This window comes from Rhinolophus ferrumequinum, chromosome 2 (assembly GCF_004115265.2).
Source record: "Rhinolophus ferrumequinum isolate MPI-CBG mRhiFer1 chromosome 2, mRhiFer1_v1.p, whole genome shotgun sequence".
NCBI classification, from domain to species: domain Eukaryota; kingdom Metazoa; phylum Chordata; class Mammalia; order Chiroptera; family Rhinolophidae; genus Rhinolophus; species Rhinolophus ferrumequinum.
The window spans coordinates 42,216,256-42,241,121 of NC_046285.1; the positions used below are offsets into that span (position 1 = coordinate 42,216,256).

Here is a 24,866-nt window from a genome sequence, read left to right on the forward strand (position 1 = left end):
CCACACTTTTTTCAACGTTTTCCACCAAGGGCCATATGCGGTAAAATACACAAACAGCCGGGCCACTCACTCGAGGTGAAGTACGTATTGCCTCACCTGGTTTATTTAAGTAAACTAAATATATTTTTGGAATTTGCTGCGGCCCAATTAACAATGGATCATGGGCCGTAGTTGGCCCGCAGGCTGCAGTGTGGACACCCCTGCTCTAGAGGCTGGTTTATTACTTATGTTGGTCCGATGGAGTATTTCAGTCTTGCAGTTAGTCCTTTCTACTATCAAACCAAAGTGACTACTGTAATTTAAGCCTAATTTTGCATCACAGAATCTAAGATAATAGGAATGACAAACAGCACCTGAATAATGCCTTCTCATTAATAAATCCTTTTCATATACCTTATCTCACTTGAGACAACACAGGAATCCTGGTAGGTGAGAAAGCATTGTATGCATATTTCACATATGGAAATAGAGAGCTTAAAGGTCTTAATCCAAAACACCAAAGACGATTAGCGGTGGAGAGAAGACTCGAACCCAGGCTTTCTGACTCAACATTCTGTGTTCTTTCTACCAACACACTCTTTCTCTTAATCCCTTACACTTGTAGAGAGCTTTACACTTTTCAAACTACTTTCATATTCATTATCTTATTTGATCCCTCAAAGCAACAGTATGACGCAGGCAGGGCACATATTATTGTCTACATTTTGCAAATAAAGCCATTATAAAAGATGATGAGAAAAGTGGCTACTGTCATTCAGAGAGTATTTCTTTACACACTAGGCTAAATTTTTCCTGCAATATTTAGCAGCAGCATCTGATGTAGTAGATAAAGCACCAGATGCTCTCCTTTCCAAGCGATAAATATTCAATGGCACAGTAATGTAACCCCATTCCACTCCATTTTGTTTTTTGTTTTTTTGGTAGGAATGCATTTGGAGGGAAAGGAGGTAAGGATGAAGTTTAGGATTACTAGTTAGTAGGAAAGTGGGGACAGTTGCTAAATTTCTACACTTCAAATAATCAGGAAAGCAGCTTTCGCTGCATACAAAGACACTTCACCGCTCGTTTCAGGCTTTTCAAAGTTCAAAGTGCATACAAGCCACCTGGAGATCTTGATAAAATGTAGATTCTATTTCAGTTGGTCTGGAGTCAAGTCCAATATTCTGCATTTCTATAAAGCTCCAAAGTGATGCCAAGTCTGTCCATCATGATCCAATCTTGATAGGCAAGGATCAGTTCTATTTCTCAAAATCATGATTATTCTCTGAACCATCCCTATATCTCCAGGGTGGATCAGAGAAATTAAAATATATTAAAGAACGAACAATATTTGGTGAATACTGTATACACTGTGGGACTTAAGCTATGTGTTTCTCTGTGCTAGACTGTTTATACATCTTCCAAACTACTTTGATCTCAAGATCCAGGAAGATGATTAAAATGTGGTCCAATGATATACAGCACAGATATTACCTGAATGGTTGCTAGAAAGGCAGAAGTTCAGGTCTCATCCCAGACCCAGTGAATCAGAATTTGCGTTTTTAACAAGATTCTCCAGATGATTTTTTAGCACAGTAAAGTTGGAGAATGACTCCTTTATAGCTTTTTGCCCTCCTATATTTCATTCTGCTCACCAGGTTGGTCATCTCACTCACTGGGAGGCTATACTCCTATGGAATCCCAGAATTCACTAAAAGAGATGGTTTAAGAGTAGGGTGAGCCAGGGAATTTGTACTTTTTTTAAAAAATCTTTTGCTTCTAGGTAATTCTGATGATCAGACAGATTTGGAAATCCAATTGGTTATCTAATATTAGAGGTGACAATTAGGCCACAGGTGGCTACACCCAGAAGGGTTGGTTCATAATGAATCACAGGCAGTGTTATACAACTTATGGCTCTGCAATGGAGGTTCCTTTTTCAGGTTGACTCAACCTGTGAACTGTTCTCTACTATCCAAACTAGGGTGGGCCTGAACTTCTGGCACCCAGCCCCCAACCCCCACTATAGCCCTAGTTCATTCAAGGGACAGTGCTGGAAGCTTTGTTGCCACACAGTTGAAAAAACAAACAAACAAACAAAAACTTCCCCAGATACAGGAATCTGTAGTAGAAATTTCAGTGTCTTATCAAAAGAAAATATCATATATATTTGAGATGTATATTAAATAGAGCAAAACTACAGTTTATGAAGATTCTATTCTTAAAGTCTAAACTATAAGCATGTTCTAACAGTCTGGCATTTATTTAGAAGAAGTAATTCACTTATTCATTCAATAAATATTTACCGAGTATTTACTCTGTGCTAGGCACTATAATGCAACTAGAGATATGTAAGTGCCTGCTTTCATGAACAAAATAGTAAAAAAAGGAAATGAATATTTAAGCAATTACTGAATGTGATAACTACTGAGAAGAATTTCTGATAATAAATGAATGCTAAAGAGAAGACTAGCAGAAGATCTGATACAAGAACATGAATATTTCCGAGCATTCTCTGTAGTCTAGTGGGTCAGATAGAAGTGAATCAGCACATCAGGGTAACACAGGGAGAAAAGGAATTGAACAGGACCTAGACAGAGCTTTCTTGAAATTTCTAAAACCTTCCCAGCAAGAAATTAATGAAACTATTAGTTGAATAGCTTTAGTTCTATCCCTTCATTATATCATTTGTAGTTTGCTTTCTATTCATTCATGCTTTAATTACTTATCAATGTGTATTTAGTCTATACTTCATGATATGAGTTATTTCCCAACAATATTATTTTTAATAAAGTCCTAATTAAATAACTCAATTGGTTGATTAATTGAGCACTTACAATATGCCAAGCAATGTGAGAATATACATATGAGTTGGACATAGTTTCTATATTTTTACAAAGCTTTCCATCTAGAGATTGCGCCTGATTAAGAGGCAATTTTATTAGTTCTATGATACGGCTTTCTGGAGGAAGTATCATCTTGAAGGTCTTGCAAGAAGTTATACTGGCAAATCATGACATGGAAAGTATAAGAAAATCATGTTTCAAGAAGAAAACCAAGATGTGTGAGGGTCCAAAAGCAAGTGGATAATTACACTTGAAATATAGTGTAAATTATCTCCTGTATAAAGTTGAGTGGTTAGGGGTTTAGGCATAAGAGAAGTTGAATAAAGGGCGTCAATGCCATGCTAAGTGGTTTGAACTTTATCCGAAAGGCGTTGGGAATTGGGAAATTAAGCAGAACAATTAAACTGACCATGTTTATATTGAGTAATGGTATTTTTGCGGTAGGGGGAAATATCGAGTAGCAGGTGATCCAATTGAAAAACAGTTGTAATACAGGTGACAGAAAATGTTGGTTTACCTACATTGTGACAATTACAATGGGGACAAGGAAATGAAATGATAGCTTTTAAAGAGGTGGGATCAAAACAACGTGTCAAATAAACTACAGCTGATGAAAAGGAAGAGAAAAAACCCAGTCTCTTTCTTAGTCTTCTCGTGTAGGCAATTTTTGTCTCCTACTCTGAGGATCTCTTGGAACTTGTCCTCTGGTCCCTTTGCTTCCAACTGCCCTCAGTAAATGCCTTGATTCATGGGAGCTAGGACTGACCTCCTTACCGAGAACCTAAGTCAGACCTACTCTGACATCTCACGAGGGACCTTAGGATAGACCCAACCTGACATCCACAGTCAAGATATCAAAGTTAATTGTAGCCTGTCCACAAGAATTACATAACCTATCCTGACTTTCTCTTGTATAAGGGAACCATTATCAAATACATTGGGAGTCCTATGTAGTGGTTTATTTGGCTCCCAAGTAAATCTTACCTTAATGAATTGTATTGTGGTAATATCTGCCCATTTCAACAATTCCACAGTCCCTTTGATCTTTTTAATATGCCTCTCCAAAAAACTATAACTTACTGTTTTCTTTTCGTTTTGTTTTTATTGTGTAGCCCCGCTGTTACTGTTCAATGGCTCACTCCTGAACACTGCAGGTCATTTTTTGGTATCATAGTGCAAACAACTGCCTGAAACACCAATTTTGTAAATAATAATAATAATGTGTTGTAATTTGCAACCTATAGGTTCTACATAGCTACAGTTAATAAAGGACTTGCTGTTACATAGCCAGACTCTCGGAAAACTGTCCCCTGAGAAAAGCATGGACATACAAATGAGCTATACAAGAAAATCTCTCCCCAACAAGACATTGTTGTCATGACCTTTTGAAAAAGGAACAACTCAGATGGGTAGCTTGAGATGTGATGCAATATAAGATATAAAATAGTAAAACAGGTCTTGATAAGAACATTTTTTAAATCTCCCTGGTTGGTGTGTTGGAATGGAGGATAGATGGGCTAGAGATGACACTGAGATTGCTTTCAATCAAATTACCAGGCTCCCCCCAAATTATCATCATAAGAAGCTGATGAATGGATACATATAACTAAAATAAATAATAAAACAAAAATATCAATAATTGCTAACACTACTCAGACCTTTGCTTACATGTTCTCTTTTTAAGTCTCATGATAACCTTTGACAAAGATTCTATGCTTAGACCTATTTTAAATGTGAGAAAACACATACTATTTGGAATAATGGCAAAGAAATATTTGAAGTGGTGAGATGCTGAGCGATGCGGTCTCCTCTGCTCTCCTAGGTCATATGAAAAGTCTGTGGTTAAGCTATTCCCCCTTCTCTACCCAAGCCTCCAAAATGTACTGGAGTACTCAAGTCCAAGCTAGTCCCCCAAGGACTCATCTAGGGTGGTTCCTTTCTCTTCAGAAAAAGGATTCTGGGGATCTGATGATAGACATGGGTAAGGTGAGAGTGAGGTGATGAGGTGGTACCAGGACACTTGTCCTACACTCGTCAGAATGGCCATCACATCTGGTGGTAGAGATCCTCCCATAGCTTCAACGTTGACAGTGTCAGTTTATTGTGGGTCCTTACAGGATTTTTAAGGCTGGATGCCAATAATCGTGTGGTTAGAGTTTATAGTCTTCATTTTCTAAGTTACTAATTTGTTTAAATGATAAGGTTACTGAAGTAAGAGTTTATGTTTACTTGACTAAGGTATTTTGAAATCATCTGTATGGGAAAAGAATATGCTTCTGACATAAATTTAACATATTTATACACACAAATAACTGTCTATATGCCTGCTATACTGGGAAAGTATATACGCTGGTACATACTACATGATATATTTAAAACCAATATACAAGTAGGGTACTGAAAATATAGATAGCAAGATTTTTATTGATCTATTTTCTGCTCTTTGAAAGAAAAAAACAGGAATATTAAAAAGAAAAAAACCTGTGTGCTTTAAAAAGATGTAAACATTTAAAAAAGCAGCATAACTAAACACCAACATCTGTATGGTTTGCCATACAGATGCTCCCCTGGACTCTTAAATGCATAATTACATATGCCCTTTCTCTGCCCGGGGTATACTTGCCTCCTCTAATTTCTTCACCAGTTTCTGTTCCTCCTTGAGGTCTCAGCATATGCTCCCCTCAGGGGAGCTTTGCTGGCCTGGCAGATTGGGCTATCTCGGCCTGTTTTATGGTCTTATTGAAGGCTATGATTTTCCTTTATACTGCATAAATCTTATTAAGTGGTTATTCATTCAATTATTAGTATAATGCTCTGCTTTCTTGAACTATAAGCTCTGTGTGTGCAGGCACCATGTCTGTCTTGCTCTTCATTTTGTCTTTTCACAGAGTGAGCATTCTATAAACATGTTTTGCCAAAAGAACAAATTCTGAGATGGAGATCAAAATCAATCTGAATATAATTCTGTATTGGTAGATGTCACATTATTAAAACAATATACAAGTAAGACAATGGATAGAAAACATAGCGAGGTTTTTCTTTATCTATTTTTCTGCTCTTTGTAAAATAAAAATGAAAGAAATAAATGAAAGAAATCAACAGAACAGGTTCAACCATTATTCTCGTTTAAATTGTCACTATATGGTCAAGAACCTTTACCTGCAAAGTGTACAGGTTTGATTCTTCCACATCCATATATTACCAAGATTGACTCACAGAAGCTTCTGGAAGGTCAATACAAGAAAATCTCAGAGAAAGAATTCACTGACACTTTAACTGTAGATAGCATACGCTCTGTGTGAAATCATGCTAATTCTAACATGCTAACTGAAAAGAGCAGATGATAATTACTTGAAACATGTACTTCTGGAATTCAACTTAAATAAATGAGTTTATTTTAATATTTCTCCCAAACTAATGAGGGCATAGTCTAGGCTGGACATACTAATAATTGGGTGAGTTATAAAACCAGAAGACAGATGTGGTTACAGCATTAATGGAGTTTAAGAGAACCATCAGCAAGGGTTCAAACTTGGAAATGAATTAAAGGGGAATGTTCCACCAAGTGGTTAAAACTCAACATCCAATGAAAAATAGGATTTCAGACTCTTCAGAGTCCTATTGCCTCCTCCCAGCACATTTTCCCACCCACCCCATCAAAATATTTCGTAAGATTTCTGTACTCTGTGTTGCTGTCAAATCGGGCTTCTCGCTTAGACAAAAAAGTTGTATAGCATCTGCTAAGCTGTTCTCAGCCTAAGGGGTTAAATCATCAATTTTTTTTTTTTTCAGGTATAGAAAGCAACTCAGGTTGTAAAACCTGTGTAGAAATAAAATGCACAGAAATTCTGTAACCCTGAGCAATCTTGACACTATACGAGCTACACTTGAGAAAGGGACTTCCTCTAGAATGCGAGAAGAAAAGATTTAGAAACAAAGTTAAATGAAGATGGGAGCAGCATTGCACACAGAAGGGAGATCAAACACTCCATAGAAAATACATGCTACGGTGCAATTGCCCTCTGGGAGTTACAGGATTATGAAAGTCTAACTTAATTAAGGGAGAAAATAGGTCACATTTAACAACCACATACGTGACACATCATTTTGACTATACAGAATAACTGAAAAGGAGAGAAAAGTTAAAAAAATCAGAAATATAAGAAAGGCAACAACAAATGCATCAATCTCTTCTCCTCCATCTAAGTCAGGTATGTGTTTTGATTTTGTATACATGAAAGATTCACCATTCTTCTAACTTCCATCTTTAAAAACACTTGCAGTATACTTGAAAAAGAAATTTCAGATGTCAAAAGAAAGAAAAACAGAATGGCCCAACCTAAAATTAAAAAAAAAAAAAAGAACTGAATTAAGGGGTAATAAATATTCTTCTCCTCATAAAAATATACCTTGCACCCTCTTTCCTTTCTCCCCCTCCTGTCATCAAATGACAGGTAATCAACTGCTTGTGAACCTTGCGTGGAGTCTTCCCCCTTTCAGGACTCGATGCCCCTGTGGGGTCCAGCTAATTACAGGTACATCTCCTCTGTAAGGCAGTCACACTCTGCACTGAAGACACAATTAATAATTGAACAAAGCTAGCTGGAATATTTTGCTCACTCGACCATGGGCTGCAGGTAGCTTTGCTGTCAGAGAGGGAGCACAGCCTCTTCTCTGGGTATCTCTAAGAAAGGTTTTTCTATTATAGGCTGAATAGGATCACCTCATCTTCAAATTTTGAAAAGAAGGAAAATAATCCATGAAAACCAAAACTAAAAAAGAATAAAAATCCTAGTTTCCTTTATAGAACAGTAGACGCAAATTCTCTCTCTTGTCACCAGAATATGATTATTATCAGAGAGGTGGTTATTTATTAATAGGTCAGATGTGAAAGAGATGACAGAGTGGGCTTGGGAATTAATACCTGTCGTAAGGGGGAACTGGAATGTGTCCTTGAGTCTGTGAATGCAGCAGGGAGCTGGGTTTGCATGTGGCAGAATAGAATTTGGCCCACAGAGAGGGCCTAGAAAGAGGATTATAGAAGAATAAAGTTCTTTCCCTTTAGATGTCCTTAGAAACTTCATGGAAAATACCCCAAAGCCCCATGGGGTCAAAGGTGAGGGCAGAAAATCCTTGTCATGTGCTCCAAGCTACAGTCCTGCACAGGGGTCTGTAAACTATACTACAAAGGGCCAGAGAGAAAATATTTTAGGCTTTGAGATCTAAGACATCTTTGTTGCAACTACGCAGCTCTGTTTTTGAACAAGAGCAGCCAGAGAATATGTCAATGAATGAGCATAGCTGTGTTTCAATAAAACTTTATTTATGGGCACTGAAATTTGAATGTCATATATTTTTTGCATGTAAAAACGTGGAGTTCTTCTTTTGATTTTTTTCCCCAATCATTTAACCACTTAAAGACCATTCTTACCTTGCAAGCAGTACAAAAGTGGAGCAGGCTGGATTTGTCCCGGGACTACAGTTTGCTGACCCCTGGCCTGCCTATTGGGAATCCCTGTGAAGACACTTATTTTTCTAGTTGATTGTGAAGTCTCTAGCATTCTGTAAGTGCTGCCTTTACTTTGGATGATCTGGCTTGCCCTCTGGTCTTTTGTTGACTTGAAACATCGTGGATAGCCAGGTTATTCAGGGTTCAAAGCACATGTTCACTATCATTTAAAAAGTTTACTAGAGTTAGCCATGAAGAGCTAAACTTCTAGGTCAAGTTTGGAAAGGCCTCGAAACTCTGGTTCTATCTCATTATTTTTCTGAACTCAAGGGATATCTATATCATGTATATCTATATCTATATCTATCTATCTATTTATCTATCTATCTATACATATATCTTTGGATTCAGACCGCCAATAGCATTTTTTTCCCCTGAGAAAACCAAAACAAAAACAAAAATCAAAGACTATTTACTAGGCCACAGGGCAGCAAAAGAAATAAAATCTTTTTATCAATGTAGTTCATTCCTTGCTTATAACTTGAATATAATCTATCCTCCTTCATTCTTCTCTTGCTCCACAAAAAATTAAGAGATTATAAATAATATATTGATGCAGACATTTAGATTAATTACAGAAGATGAGACAATATGAAAATAATGGTAAGAAAACAAGAAGAAAGCAAGAATATGGTCTGTATATGAATTTTATGCCCTAAAATCCTTCAGTTTGTTTAAAATCCATTTTGTTAACGTGTAATTTATATATGATTTCCTATATTCTTTTACAGATGGGCCATAAATTTGGCTCTAAGTTTGGTAACAATCAATAAAATGAAGGACTCATGATCATTTATAAAAATTCACTGGGTTCATTTATAAAAGAAAAAAAACATTGCTTAGAAAAAGGAGAGCAGTATTGAAAACAAAGAGGGATTACTTCAAAGGGTCCTTAAAAACAAAACTATGTAATAAGATTGACAATCTCTCAAAACAACATTACAGTAAATGCAATGATTTCAGAGGAGAGCTTTTTGTAACATCTTTAAATGCGGGCCAAGAGCTTTTATACCAAATCGTCATTCAGTAAAAACAATTCTACCTGGAACAGGGTTAGGTGGTGTGGGATTGAGGGATAATATAATTCCATCCAAGCAGAATGTTCTCCGGAGTTTTAGTTTAATCCAGGGGAAAGGTGTATGATATCCAGAGGTTCGTCCTCAGATTATACTCCATGTGTATTGTTTTCCATGTGAGGTATACAATGGGTCTGAGAGGAAATGAGTTTGAGATTGATCTCCCAAATAAGTGCCTCATTTATTATTTTTATATATTATAAATAAACGACAAGTTGCATACATGAACCACAAGGATGGGTACTCAGTACCATTTTCTTAAGAAAGTAGAATCCTTTAATTAGAATAGCTGCCTAAATAAGAGACTGTTCCCATAGGTGGGTCCAAACTTTACCTGATAAGTTAATTTGAGGGCTAACACGAAATGGAGGCCCATATTTTCACACCACAAAATACAAAGTTTTGGAAAAGATGCCATGACTAACATGACCTTGGTCTTTTAGAAGTATCTCAGGATAGTGTCCATTGTATGTCTAGTTTGCACTCACGACAACTTTTCATGGTGGTCATTCCAAAATGAAAATGTTGTAATTTAAATTCTCCAGATACCTATATAAAGAAACTTTAAGAGCATATCAGATATAAATCAGTTAAAAGTTGGGGACTAGCTACAGAAATAAATGACAGTTTATAAGAATAATTGATCAGCAGCTCCTCCTACTAGAAAAATTAAATAGCAGGACCAATTCTACAAAGATTGTGCCATTTGCAAAGGCATGGTTTTGCACATCAGAAAATATAATTTGCAAAGTAGAGGAGTATGCATGTAGTTAATCCTTCATAATTTGGTAAAATATTTAAGTGAAGTTCGAAAAGCAGCAGGGTCTGAGAACCCAGTTATGGTGATGGGGGCAGGAAAGGGGAGGGGAGACGTTCTTAGGAAATAATTTTCTGAGCCTTAGGGAATTATTCGCATCAATATAGGTGGGGATCCATAATGAACTGATGTAGCTCAGTCCATGCCTGATGCCCCCTCACTGAGCCAGATGCCAAGGACAGGGCATTAGAAGTCACAAACAGCTTTGTATTATTCCTGAAAGATTTGTTCACACGGTCTGCATATTAGGGAACAATAGTTAAAAAGCAAAGCAAAACAAAAAACACACAAAGAACTATGTAAATGTAATCCATACAAAATATTGCCCCAAGACACTCAAGCACAAAACTGGCACACATTTTGGACATATATTAAGTCGTTGAAAGCATTGAATGCTTCTAGATTTGTTGCTTTGGGGAGTGTTCTATTAAAAACGAAATGAAAAATATATGTTTGTACGATGGTTATAGACTTTATAGGGATGAGTACATTACCAAAGACCAGGGAGGACCCTAAATAACTTCTATGTCACAACTCTTTTAGTGTTTTAAATACAAGAGAGATGCTAGCTTTACAGAACCAAACGGATCTCAGAAGCATGTGGCTATCCCAGGTAGTGTGTGGCATGTTCGAGACGGGAGGACTGCTTACCAGTTGGTGTAAGGTGTCTCCAGGTGATGACAGGTTCAGGACGGCCATTGGCCATGCAGACCAGGGTCACGTTGCTGCCCTCATTCACAGTGACATCCGAGGAGATGTTGGAGATCTTTGGTGGGACTGCAGAGACAGAAGCAAGTGGAATGTGTAACCAGGTCAATAAAAGCATGTTGGTAGCACTGTCCTATGCACCCGGAAGTGGCCAATTTGAGCTCAGTGCTTTTAGGACTTAAAACATCTGAATTTTCTTGGTGAGGAGCCAGGGTGCTTTAGAACCTCCTTAGAGACTTAGCAGAGAAAAAGCATGAGTCTTACTGTAAGGTGAGAATCTTCCCACTACAGCTAAGTGGGGTAGGAAGTACACAGAGTAGTATAATGAAAATTTCTTAGCTCTGTTCTGGTCAGAATGGACCCATTTGGATATCAGAGAGCATGTCCATTTATACATATTACAAATAAACTTTTTCTATAAGTGTTACCTACATTTATTTTCTTATATATATAAAATAAATATAGTTTAATCTTTCCTTCAAAAGTCAGTAAAAAACAAAAAAACAAAAACAAAAGCAAAAAACAGTGTTATTTAGTATAAGATTGCATGGTTGTGTTATCAAGATGTAGTAAAACTGGTTACTTATAATCTAGCCACACGAACAAGTCATTGGTTAATAACTACAAGGGAAAGCCTCTAAATATCATCTTTGTGTGTGACAGGCCAGATAACGTACCTTAGAGCTTAAACATTGAATTAATAAGGCTTATGTCACAGACAGGTAGACATTACAAAAATACTACTATTACTCCTAATACTCACCTCACCACTACTGCTAAAAATTTAATAACAGCTAACTTTAATTAAGCATTTCGCATACGTAAGACCCTACATAGAGTTTTACAAATATTATCTCAATAACTTCTTTATAGGAAAGAAATAATATCCTATGAGGATTTTTATTTATGGGTGGGAAACTGAGGCCCAGAGGGGGCTCAGTGAGCAGCAAAAATTAGATTTGAATCTAGGCAGACGCCAGGGCTCACACTCTTAAGCACTACTTAAATGAAACTTCATCTTCACAATCCAGGCTACCAGATGGCCCAAAATGACGAAAATTACTTTTTGGTGATGTGAGAAATGAGTCCCCAAGGGCTAGCTGTGCTGCCATCTGACTTCCTTCATTAGGTGTTCAGGACGGCAGCATTAGGTCTCCTATTGGTAGGCTTAAGTGGAAAGTGAATTACTCATAAATTTCATCACAGAGCATATGCACTGATTACAAATAGCAGAGTTTATGGTTTGACTGTGATTTTCCTTTTCTTACTTACTGTCGGTTGCTTATGCTGTCCCTGGGAAAGTATGTGTTGGGGAGAGGGAGGAGGGTAAGAGAGCATGAACGGGTGCAACAGTAAAGGAATTGTGTTTTATCTCACTCTTCCTGCTCATTAGGAACTGTCAGTGACAAAAACAAAAAACAAAAAAATACCACAACAGGAGCATACTCTGCTTATAGAGGCAGCGGTCAGACCACCATATAATCCATGTAGATCCCTGTGAGGAGACACTAAGCAACTGACCAGGTCAGAGTGTCACAAGGAGGAAGTGGGAAGAGAACTGTCATGATCTTAACACTCCTCTCACAATGACATCTTATATGGCCTCTGGGTAGAAACCAGTGATTCCACATCAAACCCAATGTAGAATCAGAATGTAGTTGATTCCTATTACCGTATCGATTAATTTCTATTTATAGATTTTCTGTTTCCCCTTTTATCTATTGGGGTTAAGGGCTGTTTTCTTATATTCACACATTGACTTCTTCCAGTCAATCTCTTCTCATTGTATTCTTCCAGACTTTTACAATGAGCACCCGAAAGGTTATACCTATTTTATAGAGAAGAACATGAGGCACGGAGAGGAATAATGACTTGTCAAGAGTAATCCCAATAAGAACTATAGCTGAGCTTAGAACTCAGAGTTCCTGAGTGGGTCCAGTTCTTCTGTTTAATACTTGCACTTTCTGTTTTCTTTTTTTAATTAAAGTTTAAGGTGTACAATTCTGTAATACATCATGTATATATCACAGGTTCTAATTCCCAGCTGAGTAAGCCACTGTTCTAAACATCTCCAAAAAACTATATAATAAGACATAAATCTATGAAAATTTAGTCATCCTAGGTGCCTTCATCAACAATCTAAAATCTGAAACGGTAAGCTATGCAGTAATTAAAAGAGCTCACATTACTCAAGTGTAGTTAGTTCTGACTTGCAAGAGGACGCAGCATAAAGAGAATACAGATATGTTCTGATTTAAAAAAAAAAAAAAGTGGAGTGGGGTGCGGGAGAAGATTCCATATCCCCAATATAAAAACACGCACATTTCCAAAACAGAAAAAAAGTCTCCAGTGGTCAAGCTCCCAGAGAGTTAGTGCCTATGATAAAATTTACTCATATTACTTCTCTTTTATAAGAGGAATATACTAAGGGCTTTGATTTTACATGGCATGCAAGTTGAGTCACTTGCTCAGTGGTACATAGACAGGTAGTGATCAAATTGGGAATAAAATCTAGAATACTTGATACCAGGGCTATATTTTGACCACCAAACCTTATTTGGTTCTTCTAATTAAGGACAATATACTCAGGTCCTGGATCTCAGATACCGAAGATACAAAAAGTGTTTATTACTGAACAATTAGAAACGTAATCATGTTGACATTGACCTAGAGACACCTTCCTCTAGGTCACTCCCAAGGGGTTTCACTTCTTTATTTATCGTCCCACTTTATTGTACTTTGTATCCGCTTCTTCCCGTAAATATTTGTATATGATGTACTCCTTTTTCTCTAGAAAAAAAAATGCTTCCACAAATCCCATGGTGCCCTCCTATTAACTTTCAACCTCTTTCTCCAAATTTCTTAAGAAAATTGTTCCACACCACGTCTTCATCTCCCATTCACACTTTCACCTTCAGTGCAAATGAGGATTAGTGAGGATTCCCTCATTAACCTCCAAAGAAACTGCTCTCAGGAAGTTCGCTCACCAATTTGTTTGAACCGTATTGTTTTGTTATTTGTTATTATCCTATTTTTCTCTGGAGGTTTGACTTCGTTGATCATAACCTCTTTCTTCTTTTCTTAGTTTCTAAGTCGCCACATTCAACTGCTTTTCCCCTTACCCCTCTGGCCACCTTTCCTACTTTAACTTTCGGGCTTATCTATTTCAATATCCATATTCCTAAGGGTTTGATCACTGTCTTCCTTCTTCATATCATTCACTGCGAGCGATCTCATTTACTCTCTAGCTTCAGAAGCTAAGGCCGTGTTATTGATGACTCCCGAATCAGTAGCGTATTTCTCCAAAAATAAGACCTAACCGTAAAATAAGCCCTAGCATGATTTTTCAGGATGGCATCCCCTGAACATAAGACCTAATGCATCTTTTGGAGCAAACCTTGGTATAAGACCCGGTCTTATTTTCAGGGAAACACGGGATCTGCAGCCTAGATTTTTCTCATGACCTTTACACCTACATTTCCATTGCACTAGTCTACAACTCCACCAAATGCCGCACAGCTACCCAAGATTCAACATACTCAGAACTGAGGTCATTATCTTCCTTCCCACTGAACACTGGTCATCTCGTGTTCACTATCTCAGTAAATGGTGTTATCATGCAAACAGTTGCTCAAGCAAAAAAAGAAGTTTATCTCCCTTGAATGCTCTCTCTTTTACTACCCTATATGGATCCCCAAGTTCAGCGGTTTACGATTCATTCGTTACTCTCAATTCCTATTCCCACTAGTCTTTTCCAGCGATCAACATTTTCTTTTTCTTTTTTTTTTTTGCCTGAATTTCTGCAAGAGCATTACTAGTTTCTTTGCCTCTAGCCTTATTCTCCTCAAGCTCATTGTCATTCATGTACCACACAGCAGATTTTTTTTTATCCTAAACAGCGAATGTGAGTATAGTATCCCCTGATTAATCTCATTGCCCTCAAGATAACATCCAAATTTCTTAATATGGCTTAATAGGTCATTCATGTTTGGCCCCCGCTTCTCTCACCAGCTTTTTACACTGCCTCATCCAATCAGATCAAACAACTTTAGGTTCCTGGAATACACTATCCCTGTTTATTCCTAGGCATTTAACATTCTTCCCCCCCACACACATAGTGAATATTCTTGTTTCAGCTTTTCAAGTGGTTAGTCCCTTTCCTCTTTCAGGTTTCAGCTTCTCAGCTTATTTTCTAATTTTTTCCAGGAAGACTGTCCAGTCATTTCCCATCCCCACCTCCACCCTCGCCTGACTCCATGTTGGGTGAAGTGCCCCTCTCGTGTTCTCACAATGTGACCCCTATTTCTCTCCCGTAGTACTGAATCTTAAATGCGGGGTTACATACTTGTGCCTTCACTAAACTAAAAGAGGCAGGTAGGAGGGCCTTTGTTTTCTTGACCACTGAATCATACTGGGCATGGCATTTGGAACGTGGCAGGTACTCACAGAGGGTTTGAAAAAAAGAAATTAATAAAATCCGTCCCCATCCGCCCAACTCTTTTCTGAGCTCAAGGAAGGCATCTCATTGAATTTTTGTCAGAAAGGAGCAAGTTTTTATTCTGAAGCAATAAAACAGAGCTTTTATCAATATTTCGTTAGCTACCCCTCTAGTCATCTATTTCACTATCAATTTCTTTGACTCTTAATGAAAAAAATTAACCATGGGGCAGAGAAATGTTTGTATATTTTAGAAACATAGGAAGCGAGATAAAACTTGGTGTCTAACTTCCTCAGATATAGATTTTTCAAGGTTTCAACTTCTTTTTTTCTTTTCTATGAGGAGCCATATATACATACACATACAGAGAGCACCAATATACATCTATCTATCTATCTATCTATCTATCTATCTATCTATCTATCTATCTATCTATCTATCTATCTATGTGTGTGTATGTATGTATACACATTTTAAGAAAGGAAAAGACTGTATTAAAATTGTAATACTCAGTACATACTGAAAACAAAAGATGAATACAAGTCACGTTTGACTTCTGCAATTACAAGAGGTGCTCAAAGTGGTTACCATTAGCGTAATTTTAATACAGTTTTTTCCTTTCTTAAAATGTGTATACATATTTTTGGCACCCTCTGTGTGTGTGTGTGTGTGTGTGTGTGTGTGTGTGTGTGTGTAACTTTATTTATATATATATATAAATACATAAATACATAAATATATATATATAAATATATAAATACACACACATATATATGACATATATATGACATATATATATATGTCATGCAGGGTGTCATGCTGGGTCTCTTGTCCCGCTCCCCACATAAGAACGCAGGACATGGTGAGGCCAAAAAGGAACACCCACGGAGCCATAGATAGGGGAGTCATAGCACTATATTCTCGCTGGTGGCTGGGTTGGAGACACAGGAAGCAGGAGCCACACGATCCGCAATCCGTTGTCTGCTTCTTTCTGCCAACCACCCCCTCTTGCAAGCTGCAATCCGCCCTGCTAACTGCAATCCGCTCTTGCTAGCTCAGCCACCATCTTCTTGCCAGCCCCCATTTGCTGCTAGCGTAGCCATGACAGTTATATTAGTGGCCAGTGGCTCACTGGTTACAGCTGACGGCCATCCAATCACAGTTGACGGCTATTTACTACCTGAGCCAGCACCTTTCTATGTGAGGCGGAAAGCCTAGAAACTGCACTCCTGGCTCTGTCCCCACTATATATATATATATTCATGTTTGGCCCCTGCTTCTCTCGCCAGCCTTTTACATTGCCTCATCCAATCAGATCAAACAACTTTAGGTTCCTGGAATACACTATCCTTGTTTATTCCCAGGCAATTAACATTCTTCCCCCCACCCCCACCCATCCGACATAGAATATTCTTGTTTCAACTCTTCAAGTGATTAATCCCTTTCTTCTTTCAGGTTTCAGCTTCTAAAATATAACTAACTTTTATAGTTATAAACTAACTTTTTCCAGTAAGACTGTCCAGTCATTTCCCACCACCAGCTCCACCCCTGCCTGACTCCATGTTGGGTGAAGTGCCCCTCTCGTAAAAAAAAACTAATTTTTTTTTTAGTTTAGTGCTTTAGTAGCTCTTGCCCCGTTTCCTGAAGCCATTGATGGAGTTTACATTTACATCACGGAAAATATAACATTAAAGTAGCAATGCAAAAGTTTTATTTTATTGCCTTGTAAAAACTTTATAAAAATGGGAAGTAAAAAGGATACTGATTATTACTGACATTTTACAGATGTGGACATGCGGACAGATGGGTAACAATTACATAGCTAAGAAATCCCAAAGCCAGGACCAAAACCTAAGGTTTACAGATTCCCCAAACTTAATTCTCCCTCTAGAGTGCAAAAGTGATTAGTATTTTTGGCTCTATTTTAATTCTCAGGAAGGATGACCACCTAGGAAGTTACCATTTAACATGATAACCTTACTTGGATCTGCAAAGATAAGTCGTTTATCAAAATCACTGCAATATTGATTTATGCTCAATTCTTGGGGTCATCACTGTACTCTGGGCAATTTTTTTATTTGTTTTTGATGTTTTGTTTTCTTTTCTTTCTGGAGTACTCCCTAACAATTTTCATTTATAGGATATTAGCATGATTTATTATATTTTCCTAAATAATGCCATGAACCATTTATTTGATATTTTTCAATCTATTCAGTTTCAGTGATCTCTCCAATTTATCTGGATTACTGTGTTTTTCTTGCTGATTAATGAGAGCTTCTCATATTGTAAGGAATTGACTTTTTGTTTTCAAGTTATTTGCAATTTCTCCAATTTATTCCTAATTTCTTAATATTATGATCATTTTTTTGTTTCATAGAACTTTCACATTTCTTTGTTTCCTTTGTGATTTCTTCTATCGCTTCGGTGCATATTGGGTCCTTTTCTAACATGAGATCAGTGAAGTGCTTATCTCTATTTCTTCTTTTCCTTTATGTGTTTTGTTTCTTTTGTTTGTTTGTTTGTTTTTATCGATCTCTTTAAGTAATCTGGGATTTATTTCTGGTGTGAGCTATAACCAGGTTTTATTCCTATAATTTTTTCGTCAATTTCCCTAATACTATTTGTTGAATAATATAAAATGTAGACATCATTTTGGTTTTCAGAAATACTCTATATAATGCTAGCAACTTTGTCAGAGCAATATTTCTAGGAAACATGTAAATATAAGCCTTACTTACCACGACAATTTTATCAACATATTTAAAACTATAAGTCACTAATCTTTTGGACATCACACTATTATTATGTGTTACCTATTCCAAAATTAATTGTTTATGAAATGAATACCTCACAAAATGTTGAATAAAAAATGTAATGTAGCCATCCATGTTTTAGTAAAATTCATAATTCAAATGAATCCTCAGGCTTTCCATTATTAGAAAAAATTATAAAATGAAGATGCCACAACTAATAGTTCAAATTTTAAAATCTGAATTATTAGATGACTGGATTAAGAAACTGTGGTAAATTTATACAATGGAGTATTACGCAGCCATAAAGAAGAAAGAAATCTTACCATTTGTAACAACATGGATGGACTTAGAGAACATTATGTTAAGCGAAATAAGTCAGACAGAGAAAGATAAGTACCATATGATCTCACTTATTTGCGGATTCTAAAGAAAAGAATAAGTGAATGAACTAATCAGAAACAGTTTTGGAGACAAAGAGGAAAAACTGAGGGTTGCTAGATGGGCGGGAGGGGTGGGGAGTGGGGGGGGAGGGTGAGGGGATTGGAGGGCAGTTGGTGACCATAGGATGGCCACGGGTTTGAAAATTAATCTGGGGAACGTAATTTGGTGGTTACCAGAGGGTAAGGGGGTTGGGGGGTGGGGGATGAGGGTGAGGGGGATCAAATGTATGGTGATGGAAGGGGAGCTGACTCTGGGTGGTGAACACACAGTGTGATTTATGGATGATGTGATACAGAATTACACACCTGAAATCTATGTAATTTTACTAACAATTGTCACCCCAATAAATTAAAAAAAAATCTGAATTATTAAAGAAGTGATATTCTTTCACCTATTTAAATACACACCTATTATGTGAAATATACACCTACTGAAATACACATAAGTTCTGTGTTAAAGAAATGTATGCTTTTTCTATTGACTAGAAAGACAAATTGAATAGACAAATTGAATAGCAGTTTCTAAAATAATGCTAACACCTAAGTGTACCTGGATACATGAATTCCTCCAGCTGTGCAGTGAACCAGCATTAACTAGGATTATGACACAGTCTGGCTCTGCCAACCTCACTCTTTTTTATAATTTTCTTACATTCTATCTCTACCGGATCTCCAGGGTCTGCCCTGGCATTTGCAGACCCAGAGGTGCCTGTACATGTTTGTAGAGTTTTCTAGGTTCCAACTCATTCCTTCTTCTCTTTTGTATAAGGCTAACATCTCTCTTATGTATAGCCAAAAGTGGACTTGCGGGCAGTCAGGGACGTAAGTAGAATGTTTTACTTGCCCAAATCCATGCCTTCTTCTGGTAGGACACCCTGTTTTCACTTTGGGAAAATCACCTCTCATCCACTGCCATTGGTTTGTTAGGACTGACAATCAAGTCACCCATTTTCCATTGGCCAAGGATTGGGGGTATGACATAACTGGGCCATTCAGACTTTCCCTTCCTAGAACGTGATTTTTATAAGGAATGGTTCAAGAAAAGTTGAAATTGTATTCAGCCTGTGGTAGACTGTTACTAGCCCCAGTTTCCCGCTCTTCCCTGTATCCACATCCTTTGCCACTCCCATGCATTCCTACAGTTTTCCATCCCTGGGCCATGTTACTTGTTTTGCCAAGGATGTCGGCATACAAGCAGAATCTTGAAAAGTACTGGCACAACTGGACTCGCTTGGTCTTGTGCCTCTGCCATCACCATGAGAAGAACATGCCCAATTGAGCCTGTTGGTTCCAGGAGAAGGAAGATGGCAGATGGAAAATAGTATTGCCAGATAAAATACAGAGTATCCAGTTAAATATGAATTTCAGATAAACAACAAGTACTTCTTTTAGTATAAATATGTCCCAAATATTGTATGGGGCACACTGATACTAAAAATATTTGTTATCGAAAATTCAAATTTAACTGGCATCCTATATTTTTATTTGATAAATCTGACAGCCCCAGGAAGAGAGTCATCTATAGTAAAGCCCAGCCTAGTTCTGCTGACTCGCAGTCTTGTGAGAAATATAGCATAACTATTGTTTTATGCCTCTGAAATTTGGAGTGGTTTGTTCAGCAACAATAGTTAGCTAATATGTATCATGACAAAGAGCAGTCATCTGAAAGGACTATTATTTTTCACTAGTGTCTGCAACCTGCATCCCTAGAGATGCATGACTTCTGTGCTTTCCAAGGCAAAATTTTTCGGCTTTTCCTTTGATTCTGCAAGCTATTCCATATTCATATGTGTGTGTGATATATATACACATATATGAAATTAGCCAGTCAATTTGTTTAAACCAAAGAATTCTAACTGTTACAAACTGGGAAGCAGTTATAATAAGGGAAAAGTTTGAAAAAGGGGCCTTTTCATAGAGGTAAGTTGTTGTCATCTCTGCTTAGGTACTCCTTGGGGTTTATAGAAAACCAACTTAGTTGCATGGTTAGCATTGGTTCTTATCTATCAGTACACCTTGCTTTCAAAATAATCCTAGGTTTGCAAGATCATCTAATTCTGGCTGTGATTGTTTTAATGCCTTTATTCTTGGTCCCTAACTAACTGGCCTACAAAAGGAAAATATTACTTCCAGAGTAGAGGAGAAAAGTGGTCAGTTAGCTTATTTCCCTAACCTCAAATTATTAGCAGTTATTACTTGTATTCAATTTAAAAATGTCATTCCTAATGATACAAATTAGCAACAAATTGGTCTTATTAGTTATTGTTCATTTGAAGTTGAGACAAGGTGACTGTATTACTGTGTGTGGTAGTGGTGGGGTGTTAAAACACAACAGCAACACTTTTCTAATGACTAATCTTTCTTTGCTATGGCGAGAGAAGCTTAAGCCCTTTCTTTCTGCATATGTAACAGATTATGGAACGGTGCTTATTTAAGAGTTTGGTTCAGAAATCTACAGAATGTTTCTTGAACAGCACTTGGCTTTAATAAGCTTGATCCAAGAATCAACAATAAGTATAAAAATATACAATATAGCACATAAATGGCATCTTGTGAAACATCAAACATCCATCCAACCTGGCATTTTGCTTCTGAAAATGCCACAGAACCATGTTTTGCTGCATGGTGTGATAGTTTCTAGGATGGATGACAGGATAGAAAATGTAGCACCAGCGTACTAGATAGCCAGGGGACTTTGATCCTGCCCTACCACTACTTCTCAGGGCAATCACAAATTCTATGATATTTGCTTTGTATCCACATTGCAGGTGCTGAATAAATTCTGAATGAATAAAGGAACAAATTAATGACAAATTATTTAAATATCCCCAAGCCTTAGTTTCCTCATCTGGTAATTGGAAATAATGTGCAAAGTTGACATTAGGCAATATTATAAGCTTGTTATTTGGTTGAAATAAAATAATGCACGTGAACTTATTCAGTAAACTGTAAAAGGTTCTACAAATGTAGCTATTATTTATTACATGCTAAAATTAGGTAATAAAACCATGATGGCTTAACCCCTTCTAAGGTAACATGATGAAATAGTTCATGCATTTCTATGGCAAATGGCATTCTGGTTGTATTTCTGAGGACGCCATTACGGCCAAAAGGTGTAGGTAATTTTTACAATCCATAATTAATCATTAATATTGACATTAACAATGAATCACCTCAAAGATATGTATTGAGCTCTTATCTGCTACCGAGCAGAGCTATGCTACTATGTTCAGCCCTTTAGTCAATGTCCAGACCTCTTACACCTATAATAAAAAGTGACAAGAAGATGTGTGAGTGTGTAACCATAAGTGAAGTAAGATTCACTAAAATTTGTAGAAGCTTAATTCTTGGATTCCCAAGAAAAAGCTCTCCAAATAAAAATTTGTCATCATTACATAATGTGTGATACACGTCTCAGTAAAATGGTGGTCTCCTTTTATTTGTTGTGCTTGTAGGTAACAGATGTTACCAGGTGTTTTGTGTCTGTCATTGGAGTCTCTGAAGCCTTAGATCTTGCAGTAGAAGAAAACTAGCAGTGGTAATTTCTTTCCCATTAGTACTAGTTCCCACTCCTATTAGGATCCATATAAAAAGCAAGAAACACAAGCCTCTGAAGTAGCTATTTGAAAAGGAGGACTCTGCAGGAGCATGATTTCTTTTAGATACACATTTCATGGGTGAGTAGGGAAAATATGGAAACTAGATTCTTTGAGTGTCAGATGAAGCTGAGGGTGGGAGAAACTCATAAGTATCAGTGACTCAAATTTCTCTATCAGCAGTGATTAGAAATGCTGCCTTTATGCATGCATTGAATGATGAACAAAGTAACTTAAGGAAAGAGGAATACTGTGTTAACAATGAGAAGAAAGGATGAAATGTCTGTGTAAAACAAAGCAATACTAAGTGCCGTGTGAGTGGTAACGTGGTAAAATCAGGGAAATTGAAGTAAGGAAGCTCATGAAAATGACATTAAAACAACCTGCGTCAAGAAAAAGCCATCCTCTTTCAACCAGACGGGCAGTTTCCAAACGGTACATGTAACTAAGTTAGTGCCTGAAGCCTCACTCACCACAGTCCTCTGAGATGTAGCTGGCATTTTCCTGTATTAGCCAAAGGTATCAGCTGGATAAGCCATACTCTTCTGGGCTTTTGAGCCCTACATTATCAAACCCCAAGTGGTTCTATGAGTTCCTGGTACTGTCCCAGGCAGTCAAAACTGCCCCTAGAGACTCATCCAGAGACTAGCCCCCATCAAACGGAGGGTTCATTGGGGTTAGACAGCTGTAAATAAACACAGTAGCCATGGGACAAAAAGTGCTATGAGCTAATTTATATACTGCTCAGTGAGAGAATACTTGAGGTAACACATGTGTGGCATGAATATCTGTATCTGGTGGAGTCCCTTGGTCTACCTAAAAAGAAAATGTTTTAAATTGGAAGTTTTCTATATTAAATGTTCAGTATTACCCTGGAATCTAAGTGTGTGGGCTGATTTGGACGGGGAACACATTATTCAGGCACCTACATTTGCATTCATGACCAGCTAAGGGTGTCCATTATTGCTGCTTCAGCAATAAGTCTACTCTGTGGGATATCAAATGGCTGTTCCCACGTACGGGTCATTGCCTTGCTAAATAAGAGCAAATGGAACTATCCTGACTCTGCTCACTGAGGCTGTAGTCACTCAGCAAGTCAGCCGCTTCCTCAGAGTCTCTTCTTCCCAGACCTTGATTTCAGCTGCTTGGATATTCGTTTTTGCTAATCTGGGACAGCATCCAGAAGCTGATCTAATCAATAGATGGAAGGCAGGAATCTGCTATCTTCCCTTTACCTAGGCAAAATAGCTTTCTCATTTCTGGTACTTACAGAATAGTCTTTAGACACCGTCCAACCGGAGCAGATGGTTTTGTTATTTGGTAGAAATAGGGGTACGGAGCAGAGGGGAGCTCAAAAATATCAGGCTACCTAGGGTAGGTGGCAAATAGCAACTGGGTCAATTCCAAAGTTGAGAAGTGGTACCCTGAGACTTTATCAGAGAACAGAGGAGTGCGTTTTTTCCCCATTTGCACTGAAAAAGACATATTTTTCCACGTTAAAGGGAATTGTTCAATATAATTCTTAAAATAGATGAAAACTCAGGCTATATTCCTGGCATCTACTAAAAACCCACTCCTTATTCCATGATTTAGTCCTGACATATCCTTAACAGCTACAAAATGCTTTATGGGCAACCGAAGGTTTTTTTGTTTTTTTTTCTTTTTTTTCTTTCTTTCTGTGTTCCATTAGTTTTCTTGGAAAAAGAAATAAATGTGAGAAAAACATTGCCTATACCCCATCGATGAATTCTTTAGCTATTAAGAGAATATTATAAACATTGTATCAAAAGCAGAGGGGACTTTAAATCAGAGAGAAAAGAGCTGTAAGTGAATGGAAAATAGAAAAGGGTTCGGAGACCAATCTGTTATGTATTATGCTTAAGAATAATACAAACCGACCACACTTGCTGAGCGCCCACAACACAGAAAGGCCCTGAGCTAGGCATGGCAGAAGTGAGAAGGGGGTAAAATAATGACAGTTATGACCTAGATCGGTCGGTTCTTATTGTTTCAACACAAGTGCCAGTAAGAGGTTATCATAAAAATAATAAGAATACTTACTCTAACATTTTCAAAATGGCTTACTGCTCATCTCTTCTTCATTTCATTTTGGGAATCAGAAATATGTACAGATAACTAAGGTACTTGTAAGAATATCTTAAATTTAATGATTTTATGCCCACATTACTAGCCTAAATTCTATTTTTTTAGTTGCTAAAGGCATATAGTGTTCTTTGCGTTAAGGGAAAGAGGTAGATTTTAATAGAAACCAAAGCATGCCTAGAATACAATGCAAGTAATAAAAGTAGTTTCCTGCCATTGCTCAAGGGCCTAGAAGAGAGAATATTTAGGAAAAGAATAGGATCGACAGGAGGTTTTTAGAATTTCTTTCTCTGCATCGCCCCCATTCAAAGCTTACCCATGAACCGTTATGAACAGAATGTGGAACATTCACATTACTTCTTTTTAAAACAAATAGTTACCATTGTGAATTAATTAATACATTCATGCCAATTACAATTTTTTGAAAATTATATATAAGGGTAGAAAACAGTAATTGTTACAAGTGTTAAATGTCGCTAGGAGAAATAGAATACTTTCTTCAATTTTAAGTAGATTTGAACATTCCAGAGAGGGAAGTAGGTGTGCAGTATTTGTGTGATGGGGGTGGGGTGGGTGGGGCGAGGCATAAAAAACAAAATCT

At 37.3% G+C, this 24,866-nt stretch overlaps 1 protein-coding gene across 1 annotated transcript in view; it reads right to left on the reverse strand.

The window, feature by feature from the left end:
* LSAMP (limbic system associated membrane protein) overlaps positions 1-24,866 on the reverse strand; it is a 587,976-nt gene that overhangs the window by 194,421 nt on the left and 368,689 nt on the right. The window contains 1 exon segment of the mRNA XM_033130586.1: positions 10,879-11,004. Coding sequence (XP_032986477.1) covers positions 10,879-11,004 — 126 coding nt within the window.